This window comes from Lygodium microphyllum, chromosome 6 (assembly GCF_053477565.2).
Source record: "Lygodium microphyllum isolate KBCC chromosome 6, Lygodium_microphyllum_v1.1.10, whole genome shotgun sequence".
Classification (NCBI taxonomy): domain Eukaryota; kingdom Viridiplantae; phylum Streptophyta; class Polypodiopsida; order Schizaeales; family Lygodiaceae; genus Lygodium; species Lygodium microphyllum.
The window spans coordinates 117774808-117788208 of NC_141140.1; the positions used below are offsets into that span (position 1 = coordinate 117774808).

Sequence of the window (13401 nt, forward strand, 5' to 3'; positions counted from 1 at the left end):
ACCACATAAAATCATACATCACGCAATAGATAGGGCTTTTCACACAATTTGCACACAAAGACATCACACTTAGCATGAACTAAAAGATAACCACTCATTAAGCATAGAAAGAGAACTCGAAAAAGATATCACAATAAAGCAAATCCTCATGAAAGATATGGCAATGATGTACTCCACCGAGTTTAATTTTAGAAAGGAAAAGGAAGGGAGGTAATATTAGGAATAAAACAAAAGCTAAAAGGAAATTCATGGAAATACTTTGTGTATACTAGAGAATAGGCTTGGTAAAAGAAGGTGTGACTTAATGCTTAGGAAAGTATGCATATGAACCACCATCAAGAAGGTATTTGTTCAAAAGATTATCGATTAAAGTGTGGATTTTGGATGGATAAGACGATGGAGCTGTAACTGACGCACATTCGAGAAGAGAAGAACACGAGGTACAGATCTGACAGCCGCTTGCTCATTTGATAGGGATGAAGAGGGCAAGGAGGCGTCACTAGTGAGGCATAAGGCATGGATCTGAATGTCTGGGAACAGACCCAGCACCCCCTCCGCCTCGCCACCTACAAAGCTGTCAAGGCGGAAGGTCTGGCCGTAAGGCCCCCAAACGCAGTCGCTATGCATCCTCGCTGCCACTGTTGCTGTCGTAGTTGTATTCTTGAGAAGTCCCTGCCTCCAATAAAGTCATCTTTTGCCTTTCTTCCAGCTGCAATTTCCCTGGAAACTGATGGGTCGATCTTCACCATATTGCCCTCTTGGAAGTCGATGAAGCTGACGTCGCTGTCCATGGTGCCAGAGGCTCCACGTCCATTAGCACAGCGTGGGGCACGTGAGGCATAGCCCACCATTGGCCTCGTTGAAGTAGACTTTGATGCACTCCATTTGCAGGTCCGAGTCACTGTGGTATGCACCCGTGGGGTTGATCCTGTGCTCATCGCACACCACCTCCCAGAACAGAGCAAAACACTCTGATTCACCATCTTTCTCGATCCTTCTTGAAATCTCTTCAAATTGAAACTACATTGTAGGCTCCTGAAGCAAACCTTGGTGGCCTATGAACCTCTCCGTGTTCATTTCTTCTATTTGACCATCTTTGGCTTCAGATTTGCAATGGTAGAAGCCCATTTATCCTTGCAAGCTCCATAGCCACCCCAATTCCCGGCCAGTGCACCAAATGAAGAGCACCCTGCCACGGCACCATGAGAACCACGAACCGGCCAAGAGAGGCTGCAAATACATTTGCTGGCCACAAAACCTGCAAGAAAACTCTCCTTCTTCAACAAGAACCATTCTCTCCAAACACACAAGAGGAAGGCACACAAGAAATTAAGAGAAAGTCTTCCATCCTCACCCTCTTCCTCTTCCTCACTCTCCATTAGAAATGAGCATGAAGCACAAGAGAGGAAAGCAAGAACAAGAAAGATGAGAGTTGTGCCAAAATGAGAGAGGAAGAAATGAACCGTGAGAGAAGAAGATAAAGGAAGAGAGAGGGTGTAACCACCTCAACCTCCCACCTCCCCAAATCCCACGGCTGCAACCACCTCCTTTTCCTTTCTTGAATTATAAAATTCAAATTTGCATACATTGGCTAAGGTCTAAAAGACCCTTCAATTTTTTGGAATGAGACAAAAGGGTTTGACCTTTCCTTTTCCTAGCAACATTTTATAGTGTGTCTCTTTTGGACTACACATTTTACATTGCTTCATATTTGATTTTTGACAAGGGGGTACAAAAGCAAAGTGTTATTTTGCAAAGGATGTTTCCATGTGAGCACATTTTTGTGCCTTTATTTGCACTGATTTGCCGGTCATCACGAATGCACCTATATAGGGAGTAGTAGTGACTCAAAGCCTTGCCTTATTTCCACTCTACGTGTGATTCCCTATACCCAGTAGTGAACCCTCTTATGTGCGGCGTCACGAGGGTGTAGTCCTGGGATGTGTTTATGTTGTCCCGCTTTTTGGATTGAATAATACAAGAGTATAACTTGAGCTCATATATCGTGTTACCTTTCTGTGTCGTGTTGAGTGCGTAATGAGTGCAGGTTTATCACACACACCCTCCCCCCCCTCCCCCGCGAGAGTAAAGTTTCTTGATACCACATATAAAACTACTCACATTAAAAACCTGAATAATCTTTTAGAGTAGAATTGGCCCTTTGTGAAGTATTGTGAAGCTAAGCTATTGGAATCTCTAAATTGAGGAAAATTACAATGGTAATAGTAAGCGACAACACTCATTAGATTTGTGTAATTTGACAAGGCTGTCAGCCAGCTGAAAAGACCTCTAACACAGAATTCTATCCATTATAGAGCCAAAGGATAGAGGGGCGCCCAAACGTAAAGAAACGGACGTAAAAGTGAACCCAACCTTGATAAGAAAGCTCGTACATACAACAAGGTCTAAAGGATCTTCCACAAGGCACTAAAACCTTGCCGATAAGATTCTTCCTAAGAGGCGGGCCAATTTCTGTACCAGCCTGCCCAGGCAGACACAAGCCCGCTGATGCCCAGTGTCAGGGCGTGATTGCAGAAGGGATTGGGCTCGATATCCGCGATAGCGATGACAAGGTCGGCAAGATTGGCGGCGATGGCCATGAGGAGCATGATTCGCTGCACACGGAGGGCACGAAGCTGGTCGGCGATGGCGGCCGGGCTGTCAGGGGCGGCTCCATTATTATTACTCTTGTCCGATGGAGGATGGTCGGCTGCGTGCTTGTCTGATCGGAGGAACCTGAGGAGGCGCCTCTCGGCGAGCAGGCCCTGGCGGATGCGGATGAGGTCGCTCACGACGAAGAAGACGTAGCCGACGGACTCCCCGAAGGCGGAGACGAAGCTCATGCGGCGGGCGATGGCGGGGTCGAGGACCCCGACGCGAGAGAGCCAGAGCAGGTGGTCAAAGAAGAAGTAGACCATCTCCCCGCCGTTGGCGAGGACAGCCAGGACCTGGAAGGCCCGGCTGGGGCTCGAGCTCCGGAGGGAGTTGAGGCCCGTCAGGAATCGGCCCGTCCGGAAGGCCTTGCGCGCCAGCCCGCACGCCACCTCCCACTTCTTCGCCCTCTCCGCCATCCCCTCGTCCCTCTCTTCCAGCCGCCAGTGCACCAGCTTCGACACATACTGGAACGTCTTCACCAGCTTGTCTATCCCGTCCCTCTTCGCCAGGAAGATCACCAGCCTGTCCAGTACGTCTTCCTTCCTGGTTGCCCCCACCATGGCTCCTGCCTTCCTGCCTGCAGCTCACAATTGCGATGACACAAGCCCAGTTTCACAAACCATCGGCGATTCTCCTGGCTCTGTACAGATTCCCTTGCCTAATTAGATAAAGAATCCAATTCGCCTGACGCTGAGAGAGAGAGAGAGAGAGAGAGAGAGAGAGAGAGAGAGAGAGAGATCTTCCTGCCTATTTCGATAAGAAGCCAATTCTCTTGCACTTGGAAGGGCGGGGAGGAGAGGAGAGGGAGAAAGAGGAACTGCCATTAATTTTTGAGGTCCACAGCCTTACACAAATACTTAGCCTTATCCCTACGGACATATTCGGAAGCCTAGACGCTCACACACGCGTTGAGACACACACTTCGTATTGCAAGAAGAGTGACTTGACTCGACCACGAACGAGGGAATTCCAGCGATGTTACTTGCTAAGGAAATTCTTATGTTTATGTCCCAAGTGGCAATTTATGGACGGTTAAAGGAGCATGCCCTATTGTTCCTACTAGAGTGCTTAATCCTAATGTTTGTTGGAATCACATGCAACTTAAACAAATTCATGAATAAAATAATCCTATTTTTCTTCATAAGCTTACATGTTTTATCTCAAAACAGATTTACACACCCAATCCATTAATCTAGTTTTATACATTTTTCTTAAAACTTCAAATCTTAAAAACCCTTTCTAATGAGCTCACGTGTCATATTTCCATATTTTCTTGCAAACCCTAAGTGAGACTTTATCATGCCTCTTCAACATTGTGTATAAAGAGCTACATCTTTTCTAATATATCTATATATATTCTTTTTTCCTTTTCAAAACATTAAATATCTTTCTTTTGTGTGCTCTCTCTCTCTCTCTCTCTCTCTCTCTCTCTCTCTCTCTCTCTCTCTCTCTCTCTTTCTCTTCGATATTTCTCTTTGGACATTTCTCCTAAGCAGGACATAGCAAAAGTTGATGCTAGGAGGCATATTCCACGATGGATTTCGTAAGGTTTTGCGGTGGATTCTGTAAAATTATATTTATTTATTGCAGTTCGTACATAAGATGGATTCCTTGTGCGAAAAGTTAATTGGGACGCCTGTCCTTTTCGGGCATCACGTTAATTTAATGTGCAAGTGGGTGATTCCATAGCAGGTGATTCCACAAAATACATATTTAAATTAATGGACGTTTATGAGTTTAGAATACGCACTCGTATTAAATTAAGGTTAGGACAGAGTTCTAACCTATTTATTTATTTTGTAGCTGAAAACTATTAGGTGTTCACTTTTGTCTGTTTAATTTTATTATGTTTTAACAATTGTGAATGCTTCAGTTGATGTGTAGAGTAGGCGGTGGTGGCGTTGGAAAGCACTAAGCGATAGCATGTATTCAAGTTATTTAGAAGAAATTATCATTTTCAATGGACGCACGTCTTAGGCATGCCACTAATATTTATTTTAACGCACTTATTTATTGAAGCACTTGACACGTATTTATTATTTTGTATGTACATGGGTGCACGATTTAAATATTCATTATTGGTCATTGATTTGGGCACATCTCGACTCTTAGGGTGCCCAACCGCTTTATTTTTTATTTAGACAAAAGCAAACACAAAAGCTAAAGCATGCTAATTATAAATTTGGGCTATTTTTTAGCTTGGAGATGAATAAAATATTAAATATATGCTTTGTGGAGCACTCACACAAGGCATGGGGGGAGATTGTACCCAATTGGTCTTTTTGCTTCATGTCGTGCAAGCCTATTCTCTTGGATTTTGAGCAAAAAGTAAAGTTCTTTGTTCTTGGGCACCTTCCGGTACTCACTACGTACGCATACAGCATCCGATTTGCGCACCAGTGATATCAGAGTGAAGATGAGATCGAAGGCTTCCAATTGCTTACCATCTCACGCAAAGGCGAAGCTCTTGGAACGAACGGGCTCTACAATTAGTCTCGTGACAATCCGTTAATACCAGTGCGTTCCTAGTGGTGAAGAACCCCATGCTACGCAGTCGCATCGCGAGGGACCACTCTTTGGAGGCGGAGCACCACCTGGGAAGCTCTCTCATAAAGACGTTTTTTCTCAGAAGACACATACAAGTAATTTTTCGTTAGTTTGATTAGAAAGCTTAATAAGATTTAAAGAAAAAGCTTAGTCTTCAAAATTCAACCAATTGCGACGGTAGCATGTACTCACGGCCGTCGACATCAACCAAGACATACCGTCGTCCTAGTTGTGATGATTAGGAAAACAAATGTTTTATTAAGCTTTTAAGGATAAAGCTTAAAACCCTTTAAGCTTTTAAGCTTAAACTCTAATAACTCCAATCTCTCCCATAGCAGGAGTTCACACACAATAACTCCCAAGCCGGTTTTTAACCTCTCTGCAAGCCCCTGTTCACACCTACGTTGTGAGAAAGACGAATTCCAGCAATCAGAGAATCACACTCAGACTATACGGAAGATGTATCTGCTTGGAAGAAGACCAACATTAATTTTCGTAACCGGGGAGAAGAAAGATTGCTAAAAAGCCACTATTTTTTTTTAAAAAGCCTTGTAAACCTGACCTTGAGCTACGCTTATCCCGCTAATAAGATTTCAAGTGTGTGAGATTGTTTGAAATTTTGCAGGATGACCGATCAAAATATGGAAGATTTTATGATCGAAGATGATTTGCCAGAACCAACGATGGAACAAAAACTGGACATAATTATGATATAGCTTCAAGAGGAATGAAGAGCACGTCAAACTTTGCAAGCTCAATTGGCCAGTCTTCAACGATCTACTGCCAATCAAGATGGACCGCAACCTGAAGATATTATATGACGTACGATTGATGCAACACTTGGAGCATAATCTATTCGAAAAGAAGCCAAGATAAGTAAAAGAAATTTCAAATTCCGTACTTTCAATGGGTTACGCGATGGAAAGACTGTACTTGCTTTTATCAATTAGTTTGATGATTATTTCCATCAAGAACTGTATGCCGAAAAAGACAAAACTAAGTATGTCACTAATCATTTAGTGGACAGAGCATCGCTATGGTGGACTGTTGTCCCCAAAAGCATTGATTGTCCTACCACTTGGGAGACTTTCCAAACACTACAAGATATAGGCCTTATACCAACGTTAAAAGCAACGAAAATGTAAATAACAAAATTTGTCCCCATCATCGCAAAAAGCGTCGTTATTGGCGATGCCATAGAACAGTCGATATTAGCGTCGTTATCAGCGTCGCGACGCTGATACCGACGCAAATAGTGACGCTGATAACGATGCTTTGCGACGCTAATAACGACGCAAATAACGACGCGTGCAGGTAAATTTGCGATACTAATAGCAACGACAATAGGGGAAAAAAATTTTATGGCTGCCACATATAGTACTGTGTGCTTTATTTAGGTCATACAAAATAGTTTTTGCACTGTGACAATGCTCGTGTAAATAAAAACAAAGTATATTGAAATCATAACACTGATACATGAAATAAATACATGATCGCATAATGAAAGCGACTGGTACAATCATGACAAGATATCACTACTATATAGAAAATGTCTACACAGATTAGGCGACCAAAAAAGAAGGGGTGAGCTACATATCCTCACCATCCGAAAGCTCGTCCCGCCGCAAAGGAGCATCGAACGGACTCTGCAAAAAAAGAAATAACTACACATCAGTCCACCATACAATAATGCCTTCTAATTAAACATGGTAACTACGAACAAGAAAGATGAGTGACTTACAGGGCCGCCATATCCATCCAATCGGTTGATCAATGTAGTGAGACCGTGCCTCTCTGCATATCGAGTCTCAAGGTCGATCGGATCGCGATTTGTAATGGAGTGTTGCAAAGAAAACAAAATACTAACTGTTAGAAACATGATTGTCAGTACAAATGATATTGCAAAAAAATAAGCAAGCAAAACAAAAGAAAAACTTACAAAGTCCTCCAAATATGTCGTGTGGCCACTGACAAGATGATGGACCACTCCGGCCTCTAGTCGTGCCCTCGTCGTCTCGCGCTGCTGACTCCAACATCCTGGAGAATTTGTAGCCTCCTCCCTCAGTCGGCACCAATCATCTGCGTCTAGCCACTCGGGTTTTGCAGCCCCACTCTTGAGTGCCTTGCATGCGTCCGATCATCTGTGTGACATATATGCATGCATGTAGTCCATTATCCAACCCGTAGAAAATCTATATGTTGTGGTTAGAATCGGAAACTCCTCATGTAAGGATGCTACTATGTAGTCCTTTCTCCCCTCCGGTATGTTTTTCCAATGATCTAAGACGTTGTGTCGAAAAACTTGTTGGCACAACTTTCTCATGCGAGCCATCACCCTCCTCTCCTCATCATTCATGATGATGGCTCCTGACCTATCATCGACAAGATAGGCATATCCCTTTGGGGTATGCCTAAGATGGGTCCTCTCCCACCTGCGTCCACGCTTCTGGGCATATCCAGGAGATCCCTGTATATCCAGTGTACTGACTGGGGTAGTATCTATCGGTGTAGCACCATAGGGGTGCCATTTGCAGACAGCTGAGCAAAAGCCGGAGTAACTGGAGTAGATATCCCCACATGTGTGATAAATCCTGGAGGTGATGCAACTCCAGCAGAACGATGAGATGAAGACACCACCGCGTCCATGCCTCCATAGTATCTACCTGAGCCACACTCCCTGGAACCGCCACGAGAGCGAGGAGTCGCACTTGTATCCCGTGCTGACCGTCGGCTCACTGCCTTCATATCTCTACAGCATCCCCCTGACCCTGAAGCACTCCCTCCCTCTGGCCCAAGTCTAGAGCGTCGACCTCGTCTGCTCGAAGCTGAAGCATTTGATCGTGCCAAAGTAGATCTAGTAGAGCGGTCTGACGATGTCCGAGACAGCTCCTGGTCTGCCATGTCTCTGAATCTCACCATCTGATCTGGAGACATGCACGTGAAGATATCCTGCAACTCCTCATCGCTCATCCCTCGACTCATCCTGAAAAAGTCACCTGTACAGACAAAAAATGATGTTAGCATAATCAATTTAAATCATACAAAGCACGGTAATATAAATCCTAAAAAAATGATCTCACTTAAAATGCATATCTTATTTATCCTTATAAGCGATTAGTCAACGAATTGAGTAAGTGAATGCTCCAAGTATGAAGTATCCTATGGTCCCATGTCAATCTCCTAACACAACTCCACATACACTGGAAGGTCGATAGACATGTCACCACAAAAGGATGAGTCCACCTCGTTCTCAAAGAATTCTTGGACTCATGTATTTTCATCATTGTTAGCCGATGCTGGCTTCTTTACATGCTCCAAGCTTTCGGTGGCCTCCACCCCTTGCAATATCGACCCCTCTATTTGCATATTGTCCTCATCTATGCTCGGAACATCGCTTTGATAATATATTCTCGCACTTCGGGGAGCTGAAGATATAACATATGACCATCGAGGTTATCGGGGGTTTGGATAGAAGATTACATGTTCGCAAACACTGTACTACAAGAGAGATTAAACTATTGTGACATATACCATGTCGTAATACAATTAACAAACAAATGAGTTCATGCACATGTTCATAATGGGCCGGCAACACAAAGGTGTTGCGCAAATCCGTCCATTTTTTTTCGAAATCTATTTCGAGAAATCCAGATGGACCTCATCGAACTGTTGCTCCAGCTCCTTCAAGTACCACTTTGAACCTCTGCACATTGAATAGTATCATGGAGAAGCTATGGTAATCCACCGTAACTATACTTTGCAAGTTCCCAAAATACTCAATTTCATCTATAACCGTGTTTGGATCCGTTGCTCGTCGCGGCTCTCCTGCTCGAACCTTGCCATGATACCACAGTCCATTATGGAGCGTATTTTATCAATATGCTCCACGCGAAAATGTCGTTTGCGCGACCACGTTGCACTATATATTTTGTATTGTACATTGAAACACTCAAATTAGTTGTCGCATATAAAATATAGATACGACAAATTCTAAACACATCATCACCTTTGGACTACATTCCCTCGAGAATTCCCACTCCTCCATTAAGACCTCCGGCCCTTCGAAAGACGATGCGGTCAAAGCTCCATGCAACCATCATGTTGACATGAACCGTGGCATCTCCTTCATGCCCTCAGGATATCGAATCGGTCGATGGTGCATACTACGTCGAAATTCAAATAGCGCTTCCTCTCGATCTTGCCTAGCGATCTGGTACTTAGCGAGCTACGTATCCATAGAGGCATGGTGTAACATACAAAAGCAATTCACCTTCTCCTCCGTTGCAGCATCCATTCTTTTTTCTACCCCATTTCCAACCACCACGTCATCTCCGGTCAGTCTATCATCATCCTTCAGCGACCATAACATTTTGTTGTCTGGATCCACCGTTGGTAGCCATTGTGAAATATGCACTAGCGCCTCAGACACCAACCAACCTTTAGCCATGCTACCTTCTGGCCAAGCTCGTTGTCGCACAAAGCCTTTCAGGGTTTTCATGAAGTGCTCCAAGAAGAACATCCATCGCATATGGATAGGTCCAGAAATCTCCACTTCATCTAAAAGATGCAAAAGAAGATGGATTTGTATCGTGAGCATGCTGGTAGGCAGGTATTTTTCAAAGAGACTGACCGTCTCCACTGCGCTCCGCCTCGCGGATTCAATAGAGGATGTCTTAATCTCCTTCTGTGAGATCCATTGCACCAAAGTCGACAACCTGTAAATGGCCCCGCGTATTTCTAGAGTAAGGCATCCTACGATCGCGATCGGTAGTACAAACTGCCACAAATGAGAAAGCATTATGAACAATGGCTACACTCCGCACGCCAATTACAATCCATTCGTAGTACAAACCTGACATATCTTATTCCAGTCATGGGATTTTAACCCTGATAATTGGTCATCTTTAGAAAATGCAGACCTGAGAGAACGCATCATACCCATCGGAGTGCAGATAGACTTGACTACTTGCTTCACAATGCGCTCTTCTTTAGTGGACAAAACCCAAGGAGCGCGAGTTAGCTGCGCGCGACCATCAGCACTCGACTACGGCCAAAGCGCCTCTATCTTGCCTACCTCCTTCAAATCCATTCGTGCCCCTATAGTATCTCTCTTTCCTATGATGTGGTCCCATAGCAAGCTGCCCACATTCTTGAAAATATGCATGGGATCTAACAAGTGGTTGATCTGTAAGTGGGTCCAATATGGCAACTCGTAGAAAACTGAGAACCGCCGCATTTCGTTTGGATGCGACTCCGTGTGGACCATTTTCAGCTCATACCAGCTTGCGGCATTCATACGTGCTGGAGGTCGTCCAAGAAAACCTTCCCTGAGTTCATGACCCTCTGGCAAGAAAGCGGCGTGTCCTTGATATACCATCTTCTTCATGGTTCGTGACCTTCGGGAGTCTAATTGTGGCCCGCACAATGGACATGCATGATAACCTGAGGTAACCAGACCTGTTCCAACATCTCTATCCAGTGAATACAAACTTGAACGAGATAAAATATAGATATTACCAACGAGAATGGAAGCCTATTTACTTGAGCACTCTCCGAATCCCGGAAAGTCATGCATCGTCCACATGAGAATGGCTCGAATATTGGTGGACCGTCGACCATCGTGCTTGCTCATATCTTGCACGGTGACCCCCTCCTCCCACAAAATCTTAATCTCATCGACTAATGGATGAAGATACACGTCCATATTTTTGACTTTGTAGTGGCCGGGGACGAGTAAGCTAAGTATGAGATGTCCTTTCTTCGTAGAAGGCCATGGAGGGATATTGTAGCTGACAAGGACTATAGGCCACACACTATAAGAAGTTGAGCGCAGACCGAATGGGTTCATGCCATCCATTGCAAGACCGAGTCGAAGATTCCTTAGCTCTCAGGCAAAGCTTGGAAAGGTAGAGTCAATGTGACTCCATGCACATGAATCCGCTAATATTTGTTGAGCTCCATTTGTGGACCTATTCTGCGCATGCCACGTTGTCAAGCTCGCCATGCCGGACATACGAAACATGTGGTTTATGTAGGGGATAAACGAAAAGTGTCTAAGAACTTTTTGAGGGATAGTTTGCCCTTGCAAGTCCTGTCGATACATATGAGCACCACACTTTGGACATGTCTCCATAGTCTCATATTCTCCTCGAAACAGTATGCAATCGTTGATACATGCATGGATGCTGTTGTAATCCATGCCAAGATTTCGTAAAACATGTCGTGCATCATTACGAGACTCAGGCATGGTATTTGCAGGTGGTAATATATGATAGTTCAATAACCTGAAAAAAATCATAAAACACCTTGAAAAAGCACAAATGTTTTTAACAATAGTGCCGAAAAGAAATCAACGAAGCGTACGTACAAGGTACCTGAACAACTCGGTCACACTCGCATCGGTCCACCCGTATTTTGCTTGCACACTTAGGAGTGCAAGCAGTGTCTTCAGGCAAGATACTCGGTACCTATCATATAATGGTATGGATGCTTCCTCTCTAAGCGGATCAGAAGTCTCGACATCCATGGGAATCAATGCATCGATCATTGCCTCCATCTCAAGCTCCAAGTTTGTGGGTAGGTCTGAAAGGTTGCCTATCTCCTTTGGTATTGACGGTATAGATTGGGTCGTGCCTTCCAAGTGGTGGATTGGCTCAGGCACTCCATCCATCGTACGCCCACAAACTCTTCTAATTGGCTGCAAAGGGTGCACTCTTCCTTAGGACGATACGTCACCTCCCTGGATAGAAAATTTGCCAGCCACACCCAATCTTCTTGTATATGGTATTCAATTAGCTTGCGAGTACAATGCATGATTGATATTAACTTTTCTTACCGTTTGCTGAAAATCCGCAATCGTCTTATCAATGATCTCAGATTGATACTCGCCGAAGCGTCGTGCGTGTTCTATAGACAATCGACATTTTCGTCTAATTGCCAGCTTGCATTGAGAGCAAGGACATGGGACATGCTGATTAAGATACGTCTCGCGATCTTGAACAACAAGACCTTCATCGTTTTCCATTTTGCCTATGTTACGATAAATAATTTGTTTTTGTTATCATTCTTTTTTTTCTTTCTTAAATTGTTTGAGAAGGGATTTCTTCTCTTGTAACTCACCAAAAATTAACGTATGTAAAGTCTCCACCCATCTACCCATAGATTAACATATATATATCGAAGTGTTTCCCGTCTCGTGGTGTTTCCCATCTCGTGGTGTTGCATCGGAACTCACCACCACTCTCTCTTTGTTTTTTATCCATTCATTATCTCCTCTCCTTCCATCTCTCTCTCTTTTTCTCTTTCTTTATTATGTTGTATGTTTATTCCCTCTCTCTCGTTCCTTCTTCTTTTTTCTCTTCCTCTCTCTCTCTCATTTTCTTTAATGATCACGGCTATGACTACGATGAAGACTACGACCACGACCACGACGACCACGACCACGACCATGACTACAACCATGACTATGACCACGACCACGACCATGATCACGCACACGACTACGACTACGACTATGACTATGACCATGACCACGACCACGACCACGACTACGACCATGACCATGACCACGACCACGACCACGACCATGACCACGCACACGACTACGACTACGACTATGACCACGATCACGACCACGACCACGACTATGACTATGACTACGACTACGATCACAACTACGACCACGACCATGACCACGACCACCACATCTACCACTACCACGACTACAACCACCACATCTACCACTACCACTACCACTACCACGACTACAACCACTATAATAAACAAGAAAAGAAGAAAAAAAAAACAACAACTACTACTACTACTACAATAAATAAGAAAAGAAGAAAAAACTATTACTACTACAACAACAAAAAACAAGAAAACTAAACAACAACAAGAAAAGAAAAAAAAATACTACTACTACTACTACTACAAACAACAACAATTAATTTCATTTTATCTCTTCCTCTCCCTCTCTCATTTTCTCTGCCTCCCTCACCCTCTCCCTCTCTTTCTCTCTTTCCCTATCAGGTTTAATGTTTTTTCTCTCTTTTTCTCTCTCCTCTCCCTCTCTCATTTCCTTTTCTCTCTTTCTCTCCCTCACTCATTTCCTCTCCCTCCCTCACCCTCTCCCTCTCTTTCCCTATTATGTTTAATATATTTTCTCTCTCCTCTCCCTCTCTCATTTTTTCTCTCTCC

At 43.9% G+C, this 13401-nt stretch overlaps 1 protein-coding gene across 1 annotated transcript; it reads right to left on the reverse strand.

Moving 5' to 3' along the window:
- Positions 1–2135: 2135 nt before the first annotated feature.
- On the reverse strand, positions 2136–3504 carry LOC148035019 (peroxisomal membrane protein 11-4-like). The gene has a single exon (XM_087680615.1). The coding sequence runs from the start codon at positions 3213–3215 to the stop codon at positions 2454–2456; it is 762 nt and encodes a 253-aa protein (XP_087536741.1). The 5' UTR covers positions 3216–3504; the 3' UTR covers positions 2136–2453.
- Positions 3505–13401: the final 9897 nt, after the last annotated feature.

Excerpts from the sequence above, each read along its gene's own strand:
- LOC148035019 (XM_087680615.1), bottom strand. The coding sequence starts at position 3,215 with ATGGTGGGGGCAACCAGGAAGGAAGACGTACTGGACAGGCTGGTGATC.